The 25,416-nt window shown below is 45.7% G+C and overlaps 1 protein-coding gene across 7 annotated transcripts in view; it reads left to right on the top strand.

Moving 5' to 3' along the window:
• The window catches only part of PPFIBP2 (PPFIA binding protein 2), a 214,250-nt gene that overhangs the window by 51,207 nt on the left and 137,627 nt on the right, over positions 1 to 25,416 (top strand). Inside the window, exon 1 of one of the 7 annotated variants that reach the window (XM_056526595.1) lies at positions 18,813 to 19,322. The exons of the other annotated variants lie outside the window; for them this stretch is intronic. Coding sequence (XP_056382570.1) covers positions 19,275 to 19,322 — 48 coding nt within the window. The 5' untranslated portion in view covers positions 18,813 to 19,274. Of the gene's footprint in view, positions 1 to 18,812; positions 19,323 to 25,416 lie in introns of those variants that run through there. 7 annotated transcript variants of the gene reach the window in all.

Genomic DNA, 25,416 nt, shown 5'->3' with positions numbered 1-25,416 from the left:
GCCCTACCTTGGTCTGATCCGCGCCGCCATTCCCCCGCAATTGTAGTTTTAATCTCTGTGTATATCCTGCTGTAACTGACAAAGGCGGTACTTCTGCGGGCTAACGGTCACTGACATCAGCGCCGCTCATGAATATTCATCCCTCCCTCTGGTTAGGAGCGGCAAAGAGAGGGAGAACAGGAGGGATGAATATTCATGAGCGGCGCTGATGTCAGTGTCCGTTAGCCCGCAGAAGCACCGCCTTTGCCAGTTACAGCAGGCTATACACAGAGATTAAAACTACAATTGCGGGCGAACGGCGGCGTGGATCAGACCAAGGTAGGGCTCGTTTTAATCGGCGTCTCCCGCACTATCCACCAATACCTGTGGATAGTGCGGGAGAAAATATGTGACAGTTTTCCTTTAAGGTGAATTCACATGCAGCAGATTTGTTGCAGATTTTCCTGTAGTTTAAAGTAAGGCTCTCCATTTAGAATTATGTATAGTGTAGATTCACAGAGATTTCCCATATAGATATTTATTTATATATTTGTTTTTAATATCTATAAACTGCAGACATGTTGGGTATATCATTTTTCTAGTTGTTTCCACCAGACTGGGCAAAGTGTAACTGTGTTGCAGTTGTCTTCACAGAGAGTGACCTGGAACATTGTTTGGCCCCTTCCTTCTTAGGGTTTGGGGCATTGGAGTAGTTGATGCTCTTTTGATCAGTAAGCAATATATATTTACCATTGTGGTAGTGGGGTGTGATGAGGGCAGATGTTGTTACCCTAGGGTCAGATGGCATTCACCCCTTGTATTCGTGATGCCAGGGCGTGGTTTAGCCTAAAACCACCAGAAGGTATACTGCTGCATCCTGGGCTAGGCACAGGGGCAATAAAGACTCCAACGCCAAGTTACGAACAATGGTAGTACTGAGGGTAGACGGCTGGTAAAGTCTATACAGTTCAGCCAGGGCCCAAGGAGGTGACCAGTGTTGCAGAGAACTTAAGGGCTTTCTGGGGCTTGTAGTAGGACTGGACAATTGAATGCAGACCACGCTGACTTGACAGATGACAGGGACTGAGGACTTATAAAGCTGTGATTTTAGCTTACTTGAATTGATGGTGGCTGCAGGACTTGACTTTGAGGCCTCCAACACTCTGGACACACACACTAGGCAACTGCACTGGACCTCAGCAGGAAGCAATAGCTCTAAGCTCCAAGAGAGAGAAGCTAGCTCCACCCAGGGCTTATATGGGGGAGACTAGCAGGGAGCCCATAGGTCACTGTTGGGATCACCTGGTCACTGGTACCTCCTGGGTAACAATCACATGACATAACTCAAAGATACAACACATTTTGTAATACAATACACTGCAGAACATATGTACAGAGGAGAAACAGGTGCAAGGGGCCCTGGGGACACTGAAGGGCAGTGACAGGGCAGCAAGGGTACGGGGTAACATCTCCCGTACTGGGCCACCACAAACTCCCCCTCTTAAATACAGTTGTCCTCAACGCCCAGTTCTAGAGGGCGGAGGACTGAAGTGGCCACTGGGGCCTAGTGACAGTTCCTGGGGCATTATGCAAAATGTCCTTCACAGGTCTGATTATAGAACAAGGTAGAAACAAGTCCATGTAGCACTAAATGTCCATACATGCTCTTTGGTTTGGTAAGCATGTGGGATTAATGAGCTTTGTAACTGCTCTAGGAACACATTTTAGACCATAATACACACAAGTTTGCAGATTGGGCTGCGGGAGGTTATCTACCCAATGCTTTGGCTGCTTGGGCCCCTTCAGTTCTTAACACTTCTCCCCGGAACTCAACAAGTAGTGTGATACTATATAACCATTTGACCTCTGAATAATGTTCTCTGCCTCTACATGTGTCCTACTTTTAGTTTCAGGGGAACCCTCTGGCCAGTAGAGTACCCTGTACACGAGGACAGAAAAATGTTAGACAGATATATATACATTGGACATTTGTGGACTGGAACTATAAGTAATGTTACAGTTCTAACTTAAGTGTTTACATATGAACTGATTATGTGTGGTACATAACTTTGTACACTATATTGTGAGCTAATCTTTGTACCTTGCAGGAATTTGTCCTTGTGTTGAGGTAGTGGCTATGCTTTTCCTGACCGGGTCAGGATACCTCCAATATAAAATGCCCTGCACAACAGACACTGTACACCTTGTCATTTTGTACAAACACATTATATACATTTTATTACAACACACAATAACCATTATAGTACACCAACATACTTATTTACTTGTGCAAAGAGAATGAGTAAAAACATATTACTCTAACGGTATATACATATTTTCATTGTACCGCTCCACCGTCCTGGTACACTTTGGGAGTTCTTAGTAAGGAATCACGGCTAAAAGACAAGCACATACACTTACGCAAATGGTTACAAATAAACTTCTTCTTAAGTGTTGAATAACCTGTGGAGAACAAAAGTACTTCACAAGGAAAGTTAGTGATATACAGTAGAATTATCATGGGTAGACTCCTTTCACCTGGGTACTTGCCATCCCAGCCTCGCCGGTCGGACTGCTTCTGAGGCTGGGACATATAATGGGGTCCACGGGACTGTGCCCCCTCTAATGGATTCACTCGGGTGTTCCAGTTCACCCGGGACAATGTCGACTGTAATGGTGGGGTTGATGGTGTACACCATTTGCACTGCAGCGGCTTGCACCTCTGCAGGAAAAGGCAGAGGCACTTCAGTTGGTGCAGCCCACTCTCCTCTCAAGCTCTGTACAGGAGTATACTCTACAATCTCCCCGCTCTCTAGAGAATGCAATGATGGGGGGAGGTAGTCTCTCTGCACTACCCGACGATTAACCAAGATGGTCCCACCCTGACGACAGTCCATGAGGGTGACAAACTCCCGCACTTTGTCAAATTTTATGACCGTGGCTCTGCGACATTCCAGGGGTGGCTCTCCCTCTCGGGGATATTCTAGCTTCCTAATGTACAGGGCCTCCAATGCTTTTGTGTCCTGCTGCTGAGTGTGTTGCACCTCATATGGCAGCAGCTTTGGCCCATATCTTTCCATTCCCTGTGCCCTCAGCCCCTCTACAATCTTGGCCACCTGAGCTTCTCTTCTGGCCCTCTTGGACTGGGCCAGTGGGACTGGGGGATGGGACTTCCCTGGCACGGGAAGAAAGTGCTCCCTCATATATTGTATTAGTCCAGGCTCATCGCCAAACAACCACTTTGGTAAAGGTGGGGACCGGGGATATGAAGACTTCTGGGCCTGTGGGGTTTACTCTGGGCTAGAGGTAGAAGGAGTGGTAGAGAAAGCGGCCTCAGCCCGGGTACTCACTTCTGACTCCTCGGTGTGAATTTCATCCCAGGGTCCGAAGTCTGATGGTGAGGGGACAACCTCATCGACAATGATGCACGAGAATATGCCGGCGTTCCCTCCGCCGTGGTCGGTGGCCAGTCTCCATCGTCCTTGGGCAGTGGGATTTGGTAACAAGCCTCTTCGGCACCGATGAAGAGATGGTCAGCTAACTCTTGAAACAGGTGTGCTGCGGCAACTTTCCGGGCCTCCGGCGCCATCCTGGGACTCTTTGCACGTGTGCTTGCCTGTTCCGCAATGTTGCTCCACTTGCTGACTTCTGGCAAACTGGGAGGATCCGGCAGCACTTCTCCTTTTATGCAGGGCTTCAGGAAAATGGCCGCCAGTCAGAAGTGTGTCAGTGGTGCAGTGCTGACTTCCGCTCCCCCGGCAACAAGGTTCCACTACGACATCGATACAGAAACATGATTTCCACGCCCAGGGACGGGATGCTGATCAGTGCAGGACATTTTCGTACGCTTCTCTGGCACATCTTTAACCCTTGCAGGTACAGGCAATACTTGACAATGTAACATAGCTTCTGATCTGATCTTGCACATGGTGGACACAGTATTTAAACGTTTCACAATGGCAGATAACAGTGTTTTCTTCACCTCCCCCTCTATTTCACAAGAGCCTCGGGTATAACACATTCCACCGATAATGTCCGGTACACTTTCTGGCGCAAACTTTATTTGCATCGGCATACGATTTTCTAACAATACTGGACACAGTTCAGACTGGGGGGAGGACACCCGTATCCTGTTCTTGACGCCAAAAGTTTTTGTAGCGAGGTGTGATGAGGGCAGATGTTGTTACCCTAAGGGTAGATGGCATTAACCCCTTGTATTCGTGACACCAGGGCGTGGTTTAGCCTAAAACCACCCAAAGGTATACCACTGGATCCTGGGCTAGGCACGGGGACAATAAAGACTCCAACGCCAAGTTACGGACAACGGTAGCTTTACTGAGGGTAGACAGTTGGTAAAGTCTCTACAGTTCAGTCAGGTCCCAAGGAGGTGACAAGTGACGCATGAGACCTTAAAAGGGGTTATCCAGGAAAAAACTTTTTTATATATCAACTGGCTCCAGTAAGTTAAACAGATATGTAAATTACAAAAAGAAAAATAGCCAGCACAACTTCCTAATACACGGGTGCACGCTGCTGTGGCAAATACAGAGTATACAAAAAAAGAAGGTTGCAGCGGCACTCTTGGTAAAAAAATGGAGGCTCTTAGTGCACTTTTTGATCAAAACGTGTCCCCACATCCACTACGCGGAGGTGGCCTCATTTCGGATGGGACCCTAACACACATTCTGAGCCTAACCCTCATAACACTCACCTCTGCTGGGCATATAGCCTCTGACTGGGTGACATGCTGGATCCAGTATCATTTTAAATTAAAATACCTCCTGTGAAAAAGGGGAGGGGTGCATGGCCACAGAGGGTGCCATTCCCCCTAAGTTGCACAAAAAAACAAAAAGAAAAATAGCCAGCACAACTACCTAATACATGGTTGCTGTGGCAAATACAGATTATACAAAAAAAGAAGGTTGCAGCAGCACTCTTGGTTAAAAAGGGAGGCTCTTAGCGCACTTTTTGATCAAAACGTGTCCCCCTATCCACCACACGGAGGTGGCCTCATTTCGGATGGGACCCTAACACACATTCTGAGCGTAAAACTCACCTCTACTGGGCATAGAGCCTCTGACTGGGTGACATGCTGGATCCATTATCAATTTAAATAAAAATACCTCCTGTGAAAAAAGGGGAGGGGTGCACAGCTACAGAGGGTGCCATTCTATATGCCCAGCAGAGGTGAGAGTTATGAGTGTTAGGCTCAGAATGTGTGTTAGGGTCCCATCCGAAATGAGGCCACCTCCGTGTGGTGGATGGGGGGACACGTTTTGATCACAAAGTGCGCTAAGAGCCTCCATTTTTTAACCAAGAGTGCTGCTGCAACCTTCTTTTTTTGTATACTCTGTATTTGCCAGAGCAGCGTACACCCGTGTATTAGGTAGTTGTGCTGGCTATTTTTCATTTTTTGTGCAACTTAGGAGGAATGGCACCCTCTGTAGCCGTGCACCCCTCCCCTTTTTCACAGGAGGTATTTTCATTTAAATTGATAATGGATCCAACATGTCACCCAGTCAGAGGCTATATGCCCAGCAGAGGTGAGTGTTATGAGTGTTAGGCTCAGAATGTGTGTTAGGGTCCCATCCGAAATGAGGCCACCTCCGCGTGGTGGATGGGGGGACACGTTTTGATCAAAAATTGTGCAAAGAGCCTCTATTTTTTGACCAAGAGTGCTGCTGCAACCTTCTTGTTTTGTATACTCTAGATTTGTAAATTACTTCTATTAAAAAATCTTAATCCTTTCAGTACTTATGAGCTGCTGAAGTTGAGTTGTTCTTTTCTGTCTAAGTGCTCTCTGATGACACCTGTCTCAGGAACTGTCCAGAGTAGAAGCAAATCCCCATAGTAAACCTCTTCTACTCCCGAGACAAGCAGAGATGTCACCAGAGAGCACTGTTGCCAGACAGAAAAGAACATCTCAACTTCAGCAGCTGATAATTATTGGAAGGATTAAGATTTTTTAATAGAAGTAATTTACAAATTATGGCAGAGCTTTATAGGAGTGGTATCAGAGATAGGAAGATGCGTTTGATGGATTGCGGTAGTCGTGCGGCAATAGTCTCTTTCTCTAGACGCGTTTCAGGGTACTTTATAAACGACCCTTTCCTCAGTAGAGATATTTCCTCATATCTCTACTGAGGAAAGGGTCGTTTATAAAGTACCCTGAAACGCGTCTAGAGAAAGAGACTATTGCTGCACGACTACCGCAATCCATCAACTGCGTCTTCCTATCTCTGATACCACTCCTGTAAAGCTCTGCCATATCCTGCATCTACACTTGGCTGCATTTACCTGTTTTGCCATCATCAGACGCCGAGAGGCCCTCCACGAGGCTTTGCTTTGTCCCCGGAGCAGATCCATCTGCCTCTGAGCTTGCTTCCATCTCCGGAATAATCCATCTACCTCCGTGACCGGCGACTTCTCCTAGGAATGTGGCAACTGGGGCCGTCGGCGCAAGCGCATGCCAGCGCTGGACACAGCCTCCACAGCATTTGCCATCTGCCTCTCGGACGTCCAGCCATACTATTACACTAAGAACTTCCTTCCATCTATGGGAGTTGGTAACTATACAACTACATGAGCTGTCTCTAAAAATCTTGAAATTCTACAACATATATGATTACGGAGTGCACTTAAAAAGTGACTCTATAAAAAGTGAACTATGCCGGTTTATACAATACTGGATTAGCGGAAGATTTCACTATATAATCGGATTTTAATAATTTTACTGTTGTATATTATCTCATATTACCTCCCCACAAGGGCCCTGTGTAAGGAGGTATTAATTTATGTTTTGGATTTATGATTTATATTAATGTCTTATTTATATATAATTATTTTATAATAAATTATTTTTCATCATTTAAAGTGAAGCACAGTCTGACTTTATTTTTCTGTAATTTAACCATCATGTACCATTTATGGTATTAGTCTAGAGGCTTTTTGGTACCTTTTTCTTTCTACAAATTATTTTATATTTGTACTTTTTTGGTGTAAGTACATTCCATATAGCCTCGACTAATTTATTTTGTGAGCTGCACATACCCCAATTTTTCTACTTTACAAATCTGTTTAACTTTCTGGAGCCAGTTGATATATCATTTTTTTAACCTGGAATACCCCTTTAAGGACTTGCTGGGACTTGTAGTAGGACTGGACAATTGAATGCAGACCATGCTGACTTGACAGATGACAGGGACTGACTTAACTGTACTCATAAAGCTGTGACTTTAGCTTACTTGAATTGATGATGGCTGGAGGACTTGACTTTGAGGCCTCCAACACTCTGGACACACACACTAGGCGACTGCACAGGATCTCAGCAGGAAGCAAGAGTTCTAAGCTCCAAGAGAGAGAAGGTAGCTCGTCCCAAGGCTTATATGGGGGAGACTAGCAGGGAGCCCATAGGTCACTATTGGGATCACCTGGTCACTGGTACCTCCTGGGTAGCAATCACATCACATATCTCTTAACTGCAGAACATATGTACAGGGCGGAAACAGGTGCAAAGGGCCCTGGGGACACTGAAGGAGGCTGCCTGACAGGGCAGCAAGGGTACGGGGTAACATCTCCTGTACTGGGCCACCACACCATAATTATCCCTAGTGAGAAAAAAAAAAAAAAACAGGCTTCAGGGTGGAGCTTCCCTTTAATTCTCTATTTTTCATACGTCACCCATATGCAGTCACTCAGCAGTGAGTAGAGAAGGGTGAACCTAAAACAACATTTCGTACAATAAATCAGCCATAATTGTCAGGTCTTGTTTTGTAAAGTCTATATGAACGTCTATAAGCAGAGCAGGTGATTAAGTTTCCCGTAAGTGACACTTCCTATAGAAATTAGTATTAATACCCATCTGACAGTAGTCACATGTGAGGATGAGAGGACGTGGAAGCGCGGCGGTTTATATTACATGCTGTGCTGAGCTATGAGACAGTCTGAGAGTTCTGTATATAAATGGTCATGAGACACGGCTGCACAGCTGTGCTGGAAATATGTGTATAAGCCCCGGCTCTTTTTCCATCTCTGATTGAGGAAGTCTATAATATACAGTACTAAAGAACTGTAAACTAATATATTGGGGGTCATTAATGATGTTCAAATTGTCACGATGCCGGCTGGCAGGTAGTGGATCCTCTGTGCCAGAGAGGGATTGGCGTGGACCGTGCTAGAGGATCGGTTCTAAGTCACTACTGGTTTTCACCAGAGCCCGCCGCAAAGCGGGATGGTCTTGCTGCGGCGGTAGTGACCAGGTCGTATCCCCTAGCAACGGCTCAACCTCTCTGGCTGCTGAAGATAGGCGCGGTACAAGGGAGTAGACAGAAGCAAGGTCGGACGTAGCAGAAGGTCGGGGCAGGCAGCAAGGATCGTAGTCAGGGGCAACGGCAGAAGGTCTGGAATCACAGGCAAGGAACACACAAGGAACGCTTTCACTGGCACTAGGGCAACAAGATCCGGCGAGGGAGTGAAGGGGAAGTGAGGTGATATAGGGAAGTGCACAGGTGTAAACACTAATTGGAACCACTGCACCAATCAGCGGTGCAGTGGCCCTTTAAATCGCAAAGACCCGGCGCGCGCGCGCCCTAGGGAGCGGGGCCGCGCGCGCCGGGACAGAACTGACGGGGAGCGAGTAAGGTACGGGAGCCGGGGTGCGCATCGCGAGCGGGCGCTACCCGCATCGCGAATCGCATCCCGGCCGGAGGTGGTAACGCAGCGCCCCGGGTCCGTGGAACCGACCGGGGCGCTGCAGTGAGGGAAGTGTAGCGAGCGCTCCGGGGAGGAGCGGGGACCCGGAGCGCTCGGCGTAACAGTACCCCCCCCCTTGGGTCTCCCCCTCTTCTTGGGGCCTGAGAACCTGAGGATCAGACTTTTGTCCAGGATATTGTCCTCAGGTTCCCAGGACCTCTCTTCTGGACCACAACCCTCCCAATCCACTAAAAAAAAAGTTCTTCCCCTGACCTTTTTAGAGGCCAAAATCTCTTTGACAGAGAAGATGTCCGAGGAGCCGGAAACAGGAGTGGGAGGAACAGATTTAGGAGAAAAACGGTTGAGGATGAGAGGTTTAAGAAGAGAGACGTGAAAGGCATTAGGGATACGAAGAGAAGGAGGAAGAAGAAGTTTGTAAGAGACAGGATTAATTTGACACAAAACTTTAAAAGGACCAAGATAGCGTGGTCCCAACTTATAGCTCGGGACACGGAAACGGACATATTTAGCGGAGAGCCATACCTTGTCTCCAGGGGAAAAAATGGGAGGAGCTCTTCTTTTCTTATCTGCGAATCTCTTCATGCGAGAAGAAGCCTGTAAGAGAGAATTTTGGGTCTCTTTCCATATGGTGGAAAGATCACGAGAAATTTCATCCACAGCGGGCAGACCAGAGGGCAAGGGGGTAGGGAGGGGGGGAAGAGGGTGACGGCCGTACACCACGAAAAACGGAGATTTGGAGGAAGATTCAGAGATTCTGAAATTATACGAGAATTCGGCCCAAGGTAGAAGATCTGCCCAGTCATCCTGGCGGGAGGAAACAAAATGTCGTAAATAGTCACCCAAGATCTGGTTAATTCTCTCTACTTGTCCATTGGATTGAGGATGGTATGCAGAAGAAAAATTTAATTTAATCTTGAGTTGTTTACAGAGAGCCCTCCAGAATTTAGACACAAATTGGACGCCTCTATCCGAGACGATCTGTGTAGGCAACCCGTGAAGACGAAAAATGTGTACAAAAAATTGTTTAGCCAGCTGAGGCGCTGAAGGAAGGCCAGGAAGAGGGATGAAATGTGCCATTTTGGAGAATCGATCAACGACCACCCAAATAACAGTGTTGCCATGGGATGGGGGTAAGTCAGTAATAAAATCCATACCAATCAGAGACCAAGGTTGTTCGGGGACAGGTAGAGGATGAAGAAAACCAGCGGGCTTCTGGCGAGGAGTCTTATCCCGGGCACAGATAGTGCAGGCTCGCACAAAGTCCACCACATCAGTCTCTAGAGTCGGCCACCAATAGAAGCGAGAGATGAGTTGCACAGATTTCTTGATGCCCGCATGACCTGCGAGATGGGAGGAGTGACCCCATTTGAGGATCCCAAGGCGTTGGCGTGGAGAAACAAAGGTCTTTCCTGGAGGAGTTTGCCTGATGGAGGCTGGAGAAGTGGAAATCAGGCAGTCAGGAGGAATGATGTGTTGAGGAGAGAGTTCAATTTCAGAGGCATCTGAGGAACGAGAGAGAGCATCGGCCCTAATGTTTTTATCAGCAGGCCGAAAGTGAATTTCAAAATTAAATCGGGCAAAGAACAGAGACCACCTGGCCTGACGAGGATTCAGCCGTTGGGCAGACTGGAGGTAGGAGAGGTTCTTGTGATCGGTGTAAATAATAACTGGAAATCTTGATCCCTCCAGCAGATGCCTCCATTCCTCAAGTGCTAATTTAATGGCTAGAAGCTCTCGATCCCCGATGGAGTAGTTCCTCTCCGCCGGAGAGAAGGTCCTGGAAAAAAAACCACAAGTAACAGCATGCCCGGAAGAGTTTTTTTGTAGAAGGACAGCTCCAGCTCCCACTGAGGAGGCATCAACCTCCAATAGGAAGGGTTTAGATGGGTCAGGTCTGGAGAGCACGGGAGCCGAAGAAAAGGCAGACTTGAGTCGTTTAAAGGCGTCTTCCGCTTGAGGAGGCCAGGACTTGGGATCGGCATTTTTTTTTGTTAAAGCCACAATAGGAGCCACAATGGTAGAAAAATGTGGAATAAATTGCCTGTAATAATTGGCGAACCCCAAAAAACGTTGGATGGCACGGAGTCCGGAGGGGCGTGGCCAATCTAAGACGGCAGAGAGTTTATCTGGGTCCATTTGTAGTCCCTGGCCAGAGACCAAGTATCCTAGAAAAGGAAGAGATTGGCATTCAAACAGACATTTCTCTATTTTGGCATAGAGTTGATTATCACGAAGTCTCTGAAGAACCATACGGACATGCTGGCGGTGTTCTTCTAGATTGGCAGAAAAAATCAGGATATCGTCCAGATATACAACAACACAGGAGTATAGTAGATCACGAAAAATTTCATTAACAAAGTCTTGGAAGACGGCAGGGGCGTTGCATAGACCAAAGGGCATGACCAGATACTCAAAGTGTCCATCTCTGGTGTTAAATGCCGTTTTCCATTCATCCCCCTCTCTGATGCGGATGAGATTATAAGCACCTCTTAAGTCCAGTTTGGTAAAAATATGGGCACCTTGGAGACGATCAAAGAGTTCAGAGATGAGGGGTAGGGGGTAGCGGTTCTTAACCGTGATTTTATTAAGACCGCGGTAGTCAATGCAAGGACGTAGAGAGCCATCTTTTTTGGACACAAAGAAAAATCCGGCTCCGGCAGGAGAGGAGGATTTACGGATAAAGCCCTTTTTTAAATTTTCTTGGACGTATTCAGACATGGCAAGAGTCTCTGGGACGGACAGAGGATAGATTCTGCCCCGGGGTGGAGTAGTGCCCGGGAGGAGGTCAATGGGACAATCATAAGGCCTGTGAGGAGGTAGAGTCTCAGCTTGTTTTTTGCAAAAAACGTCCGCAAAGTCCATATAGGCCTTAGGGAGACCGGTTACATGAGGAAGCACAGGGACACGGCAAGGTTTACTGGGAACCGGTTTTAAGCAGTCCTTGGAACAAGAGGGCCCCCAACTCTTGATCTCCCCAGTGGACCAATCCAGGATTGGGGAATGGAGTTGAAGCCAGGGAAGTCCAAGAAGGATTTCAGAAGTGCAATTGGGGAGGACCAACAGTTCAATCCTCTCGTGATGAGATCCGATGCACATTAGAAGGGGCTCCGTGCGGAAACGTATAGTACAGTCCAATCTTTCATTGTTTACACAATTGATGTAGAGGGGTCTGGCGAGACTGGTCACCGGGATGTTGAACTTGTTGACGAGAGAGGCTAAGATGAAATTTCCTGCAGATCCAGAGTCCAAGAAGGCCACAGCAGAGAAGGAGAAGGCAGAGGCAGACATCCGCACAGGCACAGTAAGACGTGGAGAAGCAGAGTAGACATCAAGGACTGTCTCACCTTTGTGCGGAGTCAGCGGACGTCTTTCCAGGCGGGGAGGACGGATAGGACAATCCTTCAGGAAGTGTTCGGTACTAGCACAGTACAGGCAGAGATTCTCCATGCGGCGTCGTGTCCTCTCTTGGGGTGTCAGGCGAGACCGGTCGACCTGCATAGCCTCCACGGCGGGAGGCACAGGAACAGATTGCAGGGGACCAGAGGAGAGAGGAGCCGGGGAGAAGAAACGCCTCGTGCGAACAGAGTCCATATCCTGGCGGAGCTCCTGACGCCGTTCGGAAAAACGCATGTCAATGCGAGTGGCAAGATGGATGAGTTCATGTAGGTTAGCAGGGATTTCTCGTGCGGCCAGAACATCTTTAATGTTGCTGGATAGGCCTTTTTTAAAGGTCGCGCAGAGTGCCTCATTATTCCAGGATAATTCTGAAGCAAGGGTACGGAACTGTACGGCATACTCGCCAACGGAAGAATTACCCTGGACCAGGTTCAACAGGGCAGTCTCAGCAGAAGAGGCTCGGGCAGGTTCCTCAAAGACACTTCGAATTTCCGAGAAGAAGGAGTGTACAGAGGCAGTGACGGGGTCATTGCGGTCCCAGAGCGGTGTGGCCCAAGCCAGGGCTTTTCCAGACAGCAGGCTGACTACGAAAGCCACCTTAGACCTTTCAGTGGGGAACTGGTCCGACATCATCTCCAAGTGTAATGAACATTGGGAAAGAAAGCCACGGCAAAACTTAGAGTCCCCATCAAATTTATCCGGCAAGGATAGTCGTATTCCAGAAGCGGCCACTCGCTGCGGAGGAGGTACAGGAGCTGGCGGAGGAGATGATTGCTGGAGCTGTGGTAGTAACTGTTGTAGCATAACAGTCAGTTGAGACAGCTGTTGGCCTTGTTGCGCAATCTGTTGTGACTGCTGGGCGACCACCGTGGTGAGGTCAGCGACAACTGGCAGAGGAACTTCAGCGGGATCCATGGCCGGATCTACTGTCACGATGCCGGCTGGCAGGTAGTGGATCCTCTGTGCCAGAGAGGGATTGGCGTGGACCGTGCTAGAGGATCGGTTCTAAGTCACTACTGGTTTTCACCAGAGCCCGCCGCAAAGCGGGATGGTCTTGCTGCGGCGGTAGTGACCAGGTCGTATCCCCTAGCAACGGCTCAACCTCTCTGGCTGCTGAAGATAGGCGCGGTACAAGGGAGTAGACAGAAGCAAGGTCGGACGTAGCAGAAGGTCGGGGCAGGCAGCAAGGATCGTAGTCAGGGGCAACGGCAGAAGGTCTGGAATCACAGGCAAGGAACACACAAGGAACGCTTTCACTGGCACTAGGGCAACAAGATCCGGCGAGGGAGTGAAGGGGAAGTGAGGTGATATAGGGAAGTGCACAGGTGTAAACACTAATTGGAACCACTGCACCAATCAGCGGTGCAGTGGCCCTTTAAATCGCAAAGACCCGGCGCGCGCGCGCCCTAGGGAGCGGGGCCGCGCGCGCCGGGACAGAACTGACGGGGAGCGAGTAAGGTACGGGAGCCGGGGTGCGCATCGCGAGCGGGCGCTACCCGCATCGCGAATCGCATCCCGGCCGGAGGTGGTAACGCAGCGCCCCGGGTCCGTGGAACCGACCGGGGCGCTGCAGTGAGGGAAGTGTAGCGAGCGCTCCGGGGAGGAGCGGGGACCCGGAGCGCTCGGCGTAACACAAATAATGTGAAGTTCAAATAATGTGAAGTTAAAAATGGGGCATACAACCAAGCCCACTCTCTGAACAAAGTGTGAACATAGCCTTAGTTAAACCCCTCAGAATATGTATTGTAGAGAATGGATAGCACTCACCAACCCCTCAGAATACCTCAATACATGGCTTTTCTTTTATACTTGTTGAAGACAGAACAAAGATCGAGATATGGTTCTATTTCTTGCCATTTCACTTGTTTGCCCACCAATTCTCTTTTTATGACCCTTGGGCTTATATCCCTAGTTAGGTAATTGAGATGATGCCAACTAAGACTTGGTCCTAGGCTCCTGGGGCTAGAGGCTTAACTCAAAGTTCCTAGGCCCCATTACAAATTGTGTGACAAGGCCCCCCACCTACTATAGACTGCTAATTATATTGGTATTGTCCAATATGGCAGAGGAGTCTTTGTGCCCCCTCAAGTACCTATAGTTTTGGCCCTGCCAGGAGCCCTATGATCGTTGTACAGGCTGTCTCTATTTCACAGCCTCCAGTAAGAGACATGGATACTTTGCTCTGTTTAGCCCCACCTGAAAGTATGACAAGTTAAAACTTCCTTACAATGGTCGTATTTTGATGGATTTGTGTCACACCCTTTAAAGAAGATCTGTCACGGCAGGGATCTTCATTTTTAAGTATTATCCATCTTGACATTCACCTAGACAGGAGTCTCTGTGTCCAACATTTTATAGTTAATATGTGGCTTAGTGGTAATCTGTAAGGAGGGTAAACCTTACCACCCCTTATCAATGTAATTGTTTGACTAATTATATGTGTTATGTGTGTACTTACCTATATATTTATACATAGGAGTAAATACTTAAATATTAACAGTTGTCTCTAGATGCTGGCATTATTCCAAAGATCTATAAGGAGCTTTTACCAGGAAGTCAGTCAATATGTGGCTAAGTCACATGGAAGATAGAAGTTCCCTTAACTGAGCATAGAAAAGAATTGGATGTATAGAAGGGGCCTGACAAAGAAGAAGGGGCCTGACAGAGAAGAAGGGGCCTTTCAGAGGGCATATGCTAATCACCTATTTTCCAGAACCACAGCACCTGAATTCACAGTAAACAGAGCCAGAAGCTGGCTACTGCAGTTAGGTTTATTTGAGTTTGTTGGGTCTATTTTGTGTGAAGAGTGGTTCTAGAGACAGGTATCATATATGGTATCATATATTTATCCTCTGGAGGCCCCAATACCATAAAGAGCTGTAGACTGTGATGAGTGGTTTTGGCACAATGGATGGAGGTATGGTTAGACTGTATGTAATGCCAGGAGAACCTGTGGTTGGCCTGTGTATCTGTTAGGCCTCATAGGAACATAGTAGATATTCTATAAAAAAGAAAGAACAGAGCTCCTCATAGGGCAGTATTGTTTGAGACCACAAATGTGCAGAAAAGATGAGAAAAGAGGCCACCAAAGGCGGTCTTGCTCACCTTGCCCTGTTGTGTATTGTGTATATGAAGACACTTGGAGGTTAGGGAATAATCCGGGTAGGAATGCACAATCCACCAGTCATGAAACTTAGTAAATGATACTGTTTATTAGCCACAACATTACGTGTTACAAGGTGTAGGAACCTCTTCCTCAGATGTGTTTGGCATCACCAAGCTGGGTGTGTAGGATAACCCCATTTCTTTGGTGTAGTTATTTTTATGTGTTACCAACTTACTTGTGCTATGTCAAAGTGGTCAATGTAAAGATAGCATTGACCTGAGTGGCTATGTGATGTTAACATTAGTGTTTTAGTGTATGAAATACTGTTACAACTGGGTTCAAGGGAGCGGTGTGATGTTAACACTGTGCCAGAGGTCCGTGTGAAGCAAACAGAGGATCCTGTGAAGTCAGCAGAGACCTGAAAAAGTTGGGGGGGGGGGCAGATTTATCAAAACCTGTCCAGAGGAAACATTGCTGAGTTGCCCATAGCAACCAGATTGCTTCTTTTATTTCTTAAAAGGCCTGTGAAAAATGAAAGAAGCGATCTGATTGGTTGCTATTGGCAACTCAGCATCTTTTCCTCTGGACAGGTTTTTATAAATCTCCCCCTTGCAGCCATAAATTTTTTTTGTTGTGGCCGTGTTGTAGGAAATAACCCCCCTCCCTATGATGTCCACTAGCCATATGAAACTGCTATAGAAAATTATGTTAAACAATTGCACAAGCAACATTTTTATCTGATAAATTATTTTATTTTCCAACTTTAAAATAAAAATCCCATAGTAACCATTTGATATTTTCAGGACATCACTTTACTTCTCACACTGGCTAATTATAGGGTAGAAAAGCCATTTCGTACAGACACATAAGAGCCTTTCCCCGTCCTTTCATTGTGCTTCCGGCCTGATGGCTATAACCAGGCAAACACAGTGCATTCAAATTCTGGTCAAGATTTGGAAATAAGAAAGAATGTAGAAAGAATACTAGACCATGATAGTTCAGAAAGTAACCTGAACTCTATAAACTAGCATAAAACAAGTATACAGAATACCAGGACTCAGTTTGACAGATGCAGTAGTTCTAATTTTTATCTTGACATATCTCATTAAAAGTCTTTTTATGGTGCCACGTTTGTCACAAGATGGTAGAGCAAAACACTGCCATTCCTTTTTTTCTTGACAAACTTCCAAAGAAATGTTTCATTATTTTGGATAGGGGTCTCTTTTGGGCTGTGCCTTTTGTTAGAAAGGTCTCTATTATGGACATTTATCAACAGGTTTTGTCAGGTTTTCTTTACTATAATTGTCGCAAAATTGTCGCTACTGCGACTATGCGACATTTTGACTGGAAAGCGAGAAAAGCAAGTTTTCCAAAAATTAACTACGGAGTAATAATTTTAAAATGGACTACGGGTAGTCAGGTATTTATTAACTGCGACATTCGCAACTGCGCAAAAAAAAGTCGCAACAGGGTTAAAAATTTACAAAATTTACTCCAGCTCAAACATGGAGTAGAAAAAGCTACTACCAAAGTAAAAAAAGGAAAAATTGCTTACGTGAAAGAAAATTATCAACAGACTGAAAGCAGTTGATAAATAAGTCGCACATAAGCAAAAAAAAAGTAAGGAAAAAAATTACTAAAAAAAGAATACATAAGCAAACAATGATAAATGTCCCTCTATATCCTCAAAAGTTCAGTCTTCATTTCTGTGGAAAATGGCAACAAGTGTCTGCTTCTTCTGCAGCGCCGCCACAGGTGAGATGGAGTATTACACTGTTTTCACTTTAAAAAATGCCCTTTGTAGCTGTTCTCTGCTCTGGCTTAAAAGGGGTACTCCGGTGGAAAACTTTATTTATTTATTTTTTTAAATCAACGTGCCAGAAAGTTACACAGATTTGTAAATTACTTCTATTGAAAATCTTAATCCTTCCAGTACTTATTAGCAGCTAAATAATACAGAGGAAATTCTTTGCTTTTTGGAACACAGAGCTCTCTGCTGACATCACGAGCACAGTGCTCTCTGCTGACATCTCTGTCCATTTTAAGAACTGTCCAGTAGGAGAAAATCCCCATAGCAAACATATGCTGCTCTGGACAGTTCCTAAAATGGACAGAGATATCAGCAGAGAGCACTGTGCTCATGATGTCAGCAGAGAGCTCTGTGCTTCAAAAAGAAAATAATTTCCTCTGTAGAATTCAGCAGCTAATGAGTACTGGAAGGGGATAAGTTATAGATCGTGGGGGGTCCGAGCGCTGGGGCCCCCCATGATCTTCGGTACGGGGCTGCGGCAATATAGAGGAAAGGGGGCATTCCGTCCCTGCATGACGCGGCGGCCGACACGCCCCCTTCATGTACCCCATAGAGATACATGGAGGGGGAGTGTCTGCCGTGGCTTTCTGCTGGGGACGAAACTTCACTTCCGTCAGACTGCTGCGGCCCCGTCCAGGAGATCCCGGGGGCCCCAGCGCTCGGACCCCCCGCGATCTATAACTTATCCCCTATCCTTTTGGATAGGGGATAAGTTATTTTGCACTGGAGTACTCCTTTAATGCAGTTCATTTTATTGAACACACACCTAGCCACCAAATAAGTACACGGTTGTTACATATGAAATACCAGTCTTGTCTAGCTATACGCAACGTATCAGTCTTTCCTGAACCTTGATGATGATCTATAAAGTAAATAAATAAATATGCACCAAGAAGCAGCAATGACAAAAACTACATAGTAAATAAACAAAAGTAAATATATAGTAAACACAATAGTACAGGACATATTGTACAGACAAAATTAGGTCAGAAGAACCAACCCCAGATAAATGTATACAAATCACTTGGATTACAGTGCACACCACCACAAAAACTGCTGTATACTCTTCTTGTGCCATGGAAGATATTAAATATTTTCAGAGGGATTGGCTGACCATGTAATGTGCATGGGCACCTTTTAACTCTCATTTGATGGATTTCAGCATGTTTGATTGTTTTGTTCTTTGCTCATTCAGAATCCATGTACACTCAGTCCAGCTGAGCGAGCAGGTGTATGGTGAATCTCAGGAGAGATAACTGTTGGCCGAACAAGCATTCGGCCATCAGCTATTAAAATTGTATAGCCAACTAAAGGAAGCATTACGACAATACAATCTCCTAACCACTGGGGTATGTTGACATAGTGTAAGATTATTTGATATCTTTTATGCAAAAATTTTCATCCTTAGTCTGCTAAAATGTGGCGCAAAAAACTATTCTACTTAAACATACTGTACATTTCAGCTCTGCTACATCTTTGGTAACTGCGTAATAGAAAAAAAACTTGAATTTTTGGGAAAAATATGCATTGATGGTGAAGCATGTTACAGATAAAATTTTTAGACCCATTTTCTCTATTTTTCCAGTTCGATACTTGTTTTTCACAAGATGTAACCAACAAATCTTTGTTCTAAAGATGTCTGGCAATCTGGTTTTCATGTAGCGTCAGAGAGGTGTTTACTTAAACAACTCTTTGTCCCTCGCCTGAGTCTCACACACAGTATAACAGGAGGACAGAAGGATCACATTGCAGGGGCTGCTGTAAAGCGTTTCAGTATCTGGCAGCAGAGTGAGCCGATGAGAAGTGACATTCTAGGCAGCAGGAGAAGTACAGACAGGAAATAGGGGGTCTTGGAATAATGAGTTCCAGTCACCCACCACTCTGAAACCCAGAGACAGAGCAGGCATCCTTGGAAAATACTTTTCTCCTGACTACTTGGCAATATTTAGCTTTGGTGCTGGAGGTAACAGGCGGCTCCTCCTTGTTGTCCAACCGGTCGTATGATATTTGTTAGGATTTAATACACAGTATTAGGGAGATTGAATCATGCAACAGGCTTAAGTTAATTCACTTTGTGAGTAGCACTCCATAGAGAGCCTGGGGGCCGCAAGCAAAAGACTACATAGAATGTGATCACAGTGTTCCAAGTTTGGAAAAAGAAAAAAAAAGGAACCCACGCGACACTGTCTTACTAGAACAAAGGCTATGTCTCCAGCCAAAAGACTAACAAGGTTTCCGAAGGGGATTTGATTTGCGAAATGGACGCAGAGAATGGATGTTGAAATCGATATTTACAAACACTTCACGTGGCTCAGAAGGGTAAGTGAATAGTGCATACCCAGCCATTTAAGGAGCCGGGTCTCTTTAAGCTTTTCTCAACATCTTAAGGGCATTCATTTATTTTCATGTTTTGATTGCCAAATCCTTGAGATTTAAGTTGAAAGCGTGCGTCACGCACTTTGCTTTGTTTCTATAGCTGCTTCATGTCAACAGAGTGTTAATCTGGAGAAAGCGTGTTATATTCCTAATCACCTTAATCACTATTGAGTTCACTGTACTTTACAATTAGCAAATGCGACCCAACAAAATGGTTCTTAAAGGGGTACTCTGCCGGCTCCCTGTTTAATGAAGTCAGTTTAAACAAGTTCCTGAGATGCTCATGGTCTCGGATATTTCTACCAATATCAGATCTTGTAGACCATGTATATACATAAACTACTATAGTATGTGGACATGAGAATTATATCTACTTATACTCTCAGCAAACATTTCGTTTCCAAGGAATGATCTTAGGGACCATGGTGTTCATTATTAAAAAAAATGTTATTGATATGAGGAGTCTGTGCTTACATGTTGCGGATTTTGCCTAATTTTTCAGGTGTATTTTGTGACTAAATCTGACAGCATCCTCTGCAGTTCCAACAATGGGGCTTATTATCCAGTTTGGTTGATGTGTGGGTATGTAGCTACATGTACCCCGCCGTTTAATGTAAATAAAGTGTATTGAAATGTTTGTGCCCTCCTATTTGGAATGTGCCCTCTGCAGTAATCTGGTCCATGTAAGAACTGTTTGTTGTAGATAAAGTTTATTGATAGTAGTTTATGAGCTCCTTCTTTGAAATGTACTCTCTGCGCTTATTTGATCACTCTAAGGAAACATGGCTACATGTACAAGTTGTTGTAAGTAAAGTTTATTGACATACAAGTATCATGTACTGATTTACCTGTCAAGCAAAAATCTGGTGCCATGGTTACATGTAGGACATGTAAACAAAGTTATAGTTTGTGCGCTTTACCTTTCAAAATACTTTCTGCACCAACTCAGTCAACGGTTCAGTAAAGAATTTGGTGTATACAGAGATTTATGAAGATCTTATCCATATATGTGAAAGCGAACAGCACAGTCCACATACAGGAGCAGTAGTCCCCAAGCTTTTATTTCAGGGACCACGTTGGGGCAGAAAAGATACAGCAGTATATAGAGTGTTTCTTCATGAACAATAAACCTGATAAGCACCCTAATAATTATATACTTTGTTGTTATTAGAATCAAATAGTTCTTATTATACTTCCTGCCAAAATCTGTCCCTCAGACCTATAACGTGTAGACCCTAAAGTTCTCAATTGGTGGACCTCATCCATAGATGTCCTGGATGTATATACTGTCAGGAAAGATGCTGTCTCCTAGATCTGTTCTGTAGGACCAAACTAATGCAGTTATATATCATACATTTTGTAAAACATGAGCAAATCCTGTTCTAATTTCAATGAACTTTATTCATTGGAGACAATGGAATGCAATTAATGTATATGGGTCATTAAAAGTATTGTTTTCGGGGACATACATGGTTAATTTCTGTCCTTTCAAGGACTTGAAAAGGAACAGTATTGCACTGTGTTTTCTTTTTAAAACTTTTTCTGTCCAACCTGTTTTCTATTTATACAACTGGCTACAAAGGTAAATGTTATCTGTAGCACTGAATGCCTTATAATAAAGGGAAACTTGAGTCTGTTACAACTGTGCAGCCTATTGTACAGAAGGGAAGCAGAGATGAAGTCCTAAAGCCCATCCTCTATTCCGCAGTTATTTCTGTTCTTAAAGGGTTACTTTAGTGCCCCATCGTTCGGAACATTTTGTTCCAAAAGCTTGGAGCGGGCGGCAGGGGTCGTGATGTCACAACCACGCCCCTCATGACATCACACAACGCCCCCTCATTGCAAGTCTATGGGACTTGCATTGAGGGTGTGGTGTGATGTCATGACCCCTGCCGCCAGCACTCAGCGTTCTAAACGAATGCTGCGTGCTGCACAGAAATTTTGGGGGTTCCAGCTGCGGGACCCCCACGATCAGATACTGATCCCCTATCCTTTGGATAGGGGATAAGATGTCTCAGGACGGAGTACCCCTTTAACCCCTTAAGGACGCAGGACGTAAATGTACGTCCTGGTGAGGTGGTACTTAACGCACCAGGACGTACATTTACGTCCTAAGCATAACCGCGGGCATTGGAGCGATGCCCGTGTCATGCGCGGCTGATCCCGGCTGCTGATCGCAGCCAGGGACCCGCCGGCAATGGCCGACGCCCGCGATCTCGCGGGCGTCCGCCATTAACCCCTCAGGTGCCGGGATCAATACAGATCCCGGCATCTGCAGCAGTTCGTGATTTAAATGAACGATCGGATCGCCCGCAGCGCTGCTGCGGGGATCCGATCATTCATAACGCCGCACGGAGGTCCCCTCTCCTTCCTCCGTGCGGCTCCCGGCGTCTCCTGCTCTGGTCTGTGATCGAGCAGACCAGAGCAGAAGATGACCGATAATACTGATCTGTTCTATGTCCTATACATAGAACAGATCAGTATTAGCAATCATGGTATTGCTATGAATAGTCCCCTATGGGGACTATTCAAGTGTAAAAAAAAATGTAAAAAAATGTAAAAGTAAAAGTAAAAAAAAAGTGAAAAATCCCCTCCCCCAATAAAAAAGTAAAACGTCCGTTTTTTCCTATTTTACCCCCAAAAAGCGTAAAAAACATTTTTTATAGACATATTTGGTATCGCCGCGTGCGTAAATGTCCGAACTATTAAAATAAAATGTTAATGATCCCGTACGGTGAACGGCGTGAACGAAAAAAAATAAAAAAAAGTCCAAAATTCCTACTTTTTTAATACATTTTATTTAAAAAAAATTATAAAAAATGTATTAAAAGTTTTTTATATGCAAATGTGGTATCAAAAAAAAGTGCAGATCATGGCGCAAAAAATGAGCCCCCATACCGCCACTTATACGGAAAAATAAAAAAGTTAGAGGTCATCAAAATAAAGGGATTATAAACGTACTAATTTGGTTAAAAAGTTTGTGATTTTTTTTAAGCGCAACAATAATATAAAAGTATATAATAATGGGTATCATTTTAATCGTATTGACCCTCAGAATAAAGAACACACGTCATTTTTACCATAAATTGTACGGCATGAAAACAAAACCTTCCAAAATTAGCAAAATTGCGTTTTTCGTTTTAATTTCCCCACAAAAATAGTGTTTTTTGGGTGCGCCATACATTTTATGATATAATAAGAGATGTCATTAGAAAGGAAAACTGGTCGCGCAAAAAACAAGCCCTCATACTAGTCTGTGGATGAAAATATAAAAGAGTTATGATTTTTAGAAGGCGAGGAGGAAAAAATGAAAACGTAAAAATTAAGTCCTTAAGTCCTTAAGGCCAAAATGGGCTGAGTCCTTAAGGGGTTAAATGACAACCACAAGGGCAACAACAAACTTCCAGATTCTTGAACTGTAATGCCTACTAAGGAGCTGAGGGTGTATACAGTCATGGCCGTAAATGTTGGCACCCCTGAAATTTTTCTATAAAATGAAGTATTTCTCACAGAAAAGGATTGCAGTAACACATGTTTTGCTATACACGTGTATTCCCTTTGTGTGTATTGGAACTAAACCAAAAAAGGGAGGAAAAAAGCTAATTGGACTTAATGTCACACCAATTTCCAAAAATGGGCTGGACAAAATTATTGGCACCCTTTCAAAAATGTGGAAAAAAAATTTCAAGCATTTAAACTCACATGGGGCAAGTAACAGGTGTGGGCAATATAAAAATCACACCTGAAAGCAGTTAAAAGGAGAGAAGTTCACTTAGTCTTTGCATTGTGTGTCTGTGTGTGCCACACTAAGCATGGACAACAGAAAGAGGAGAAGAGAACTGTCTGAGGACCTGAGAACCAAAATTGTGGAAAAATATCAACATTCTCAAGGTTACAAGTCCATCTCCAGAGATCTAGATTTGCCTTTGTCCACAATGCGCAACATTATCAAGAAGTTTGCAAACCATGGTACTGTAGGTAATCTCCCTGGGCGTGGACGGAAGAGAAAAATTTATGAAAGGTGTCAACGCAGGATAGTATGGATGGTGGATAAGCAGCCCCAAACAAGTTCCAAAGATATTCAAGCTGTCCTGCAAGCTCAGGGAGCATCAGTGTCAGTGCAAACTGTCCATTGATATTTAAATGAAATGAAACGCTATGGCAGGAGACCCCGGAGGACCCCACTGCTGACACAGAGACATAAAAAAGCAAGACTACATTTCGCCAAACTGAACTTGTATAAGCCAAAATCGTTCTGGGAAAACGTCTTGTGGACAGATGAGACAGAGATAGAGCTTTTTGGTAAAGCACATCATTCTATTGTTTACTGAAAACAAAATGAGGCCTACAAAGAAAAGAACACAGTACCTACAGTGAAATATGGTGGAGGTTCACTGATGTTTGGGGTTGTTTTGCTGCCTCTGGCACTGGGTTCCTTGAATGTGTGCAAGGCATCATGAAATCTGAGGATTACCAACGGATTTTGGGTTGCACTGTACAGACAAGTGTCAGAAAGCTGTGTTTGCGTCCGAGATCGTGGGTCTTCCAGCTAAATTCAAACATAGGTCAAAAAGCACCCAGAAATGGATGGCAACAAAGCACTGGAGGGTTCTGAAGTGGCCAGCAATGAGTCCAGATCTAAATCCCATTGAACACCTGTGGAGAGATCTTAAAATTGCTGTTGGGAAAAGGTACCCTTCCAATAAGAGACCTGGAGCAGTTTGCAAAGGAAGAGTGGTCCAACATTCTGGCTGAGAGGTGTAAGAAGCTTATTGATGGTTATAAGAAGGAACTGATTTCAGTTATTTTTTCCAAAGGGTGTGCAACCAAATATTAAGTTAGGGGTGCCAATAATTTTGTCCAGCCCATTTTTGGAGTTTGTAGTGACATTATGTCCAATTAGCTTTTTTCCTTCCTTTTTTGGTTTAGTTCCAATACACCCAAAGGGAATAAACATGTGTATAGCAAAACATGTGTTACTGCAACACTTTTCTGTGAGAAATACTTCATTTCCTAGAAAAATTTCAGGGTGCCAACATTTACGGCCATGACAGAAAGGCCAGGAATGGACAGAATGGGAATGTAGGGCCAACATGACAGGGGGAGTTAAGGGCAGCAAGGAAAGGGTTAATGTGTTTGGAGGAGGGAGGTCAGGGTGAGGTGGAGGGGTCAATGGCAGGTGAAGGGGCGGCCTTAGGGAGGTGATATAAGGGGGCAAGGAGTGGCGGGAAGACAGTCTGGAGCCAGGAGAAAGTTTGGGAAGTTTGGCTAGTGCATGCTGTGTTGCTCACCTGTCATGGCTGAGTTGGACGCCCTTTTTGAGCAGGTCCGGGAGGAGGCCCAGCGGAGGGGATCCGGGTGGCTGTCCGAGCTGCTGCGGGCCTCTGCAGTGGGAGCACCTACGGCGGCGGCTGTGGATCGGAGAACAAGCGGGCGGCGGTCCCGTCGCCTGGAGAGGCTGAGTCCGGACGTGGTACGGCGGACCAGGAGGAGGCATGGGAGCCCCGTTTGGGACCAGTAGCTGTGGGGCTGCCTACATCCTGGGCGGCGGCCGCAGCGGCCGGGAGGAATCCAGGAGGGCGGCCTGGTCCGGCTGCTTCTACGGAGCCTGCACCGTGGCCTTCCACTTCCAGCGGCGGCACAGGACGTCATCATGGAGAGACGGCCCGGCCGAGTGCTGATGCACCAGCGTGGATGCCGGAGGAGGAGCGCTTCACCCGCGGCCCGTCGGGGCAAGTGAGAGTCCCAGGTGAGGGGTGGAGAGAGGCTGGTGGGAGTCCGGAGTGCTATTCCAGACGGACCTTTGGAGGAGGAGAGGGGTTTGGGCCATGCGACCAGCGCGAGGGGCCGGCGGGCCACGACAGGGGCCCGTCGGGGAGCCTTGGGGTGCACTGGAGTCGTTACAGGTGGGACCCCGGCGGAGGGGCAGGGTCCAGGCCGAGACGGTGGTGCGGAGCGGGGCGCTGGACAGTTCGGATGAGGATTTGAATGGCGCTGTGGCCCTGGATGGAGCTGGGGGCTGGCGGTGGGCCGGCGA

This window comes from Hyla sarda, chromosome 6 (genome assembly GCF_029499605.1).
Source record: "Hyla sarda isolate aHylSar1 chromosome 6, aHylSar1.hap1, whole genome shotgun sequence".
Taxonomy (NCBI): Eukaryota; Metazoa; Chordata; class Amphibia; order Anura; family Hylidae; genus Hyla; species Hyla sarda.
Note: the sequence above shows the minus strand (reverse complement) of the source record. Positions and strands in the feature narration are given on the sequence as shown.